The sequence below is a fragment of the Palaemon carinicauda genome, chromosome 27 (genome assembly GCF_036898095.1).
Source record: "Palaemon carinicauda isolate YSFRI2023 chromosome 27, ASM3689809v2, whole genome shotgun sequence".
Lineage (NCBI taxonomy): Eukaryota > Metazoa > Arthropoda > Malacostraca > Decapoda > Palaemonidae > Palaemon > Palaemon carinicauda.
The window spans coordinates 47,248,371-47,248,892 of NC_090751.1; the positions used below are offsets into that span (position 1 = coordinate 47,248,371).

Genomic DNA, 522 nt, shown 5'->3' on the forward strand with positions numbered 1-522 from the left:
ATAATTAGTTTTGCCTCAGGAAAACAGGAATGGGGAAGTTCTGAGTTTTTCATTACTCTGCTTACTGTCAAACACATCAACCAAAAGGGTTGCCTTTTCCTTTGGATAGTGAGTGACAGAGCCATCTGGTCTAAGTAAAGGAGCAACTATTGCATCTACACCAAAAAGTGCAGATTTAAGGGTAGTCCACTACTTATGCACCTGGTTTGTACCAGCAAGGATTTCTTCTATGGTTTAATTGTATTCTTTTCAGTTGAAGCATAAACTCTCGTGAGCCAAAGCTCTAAAGCTGAGTATAGTTATTTCAAGTCAATCTAATCTGTTACCTTTCCAAAGATGATAGGCCTCCTGCTTCTCCAAATAAACACGTCTACAATTGAGCGATGGTTTGTCCTTCACTGGGTCCCTGAGCACACGAGAAGGGATACACCCATCAGTTATGGTGACTAGATTCTCATTCAAAGGGACAACACGATCAACACTACCATACAATTGTGACCAATTCAAGACCAAATGATCACT

At 40.4% G+C, this 522-nt stretch overlaps 1 protein-coding gene across 1 annotated transcript in view; it reads right to left on the minus strand.

The window, feature by feature from the left end:
* Positions 1-227: 227 nt before the first annotated feature.
* LOC137620890 (G-protein coupled receptor GRL101-like) overlaps positions 228-522 on the minus strand; it is a 404,630-nt gene continuing 404,335 nt past the window's right edge. The window contains exon 11 of the mRNA XM_068351335.1: positions 228-289. Coding sequence (XP_068207436.1) covers positions 228-289 — 62 coding nt within the window. The remainder of the gene's footprint in view (positions 290-522) is intronic.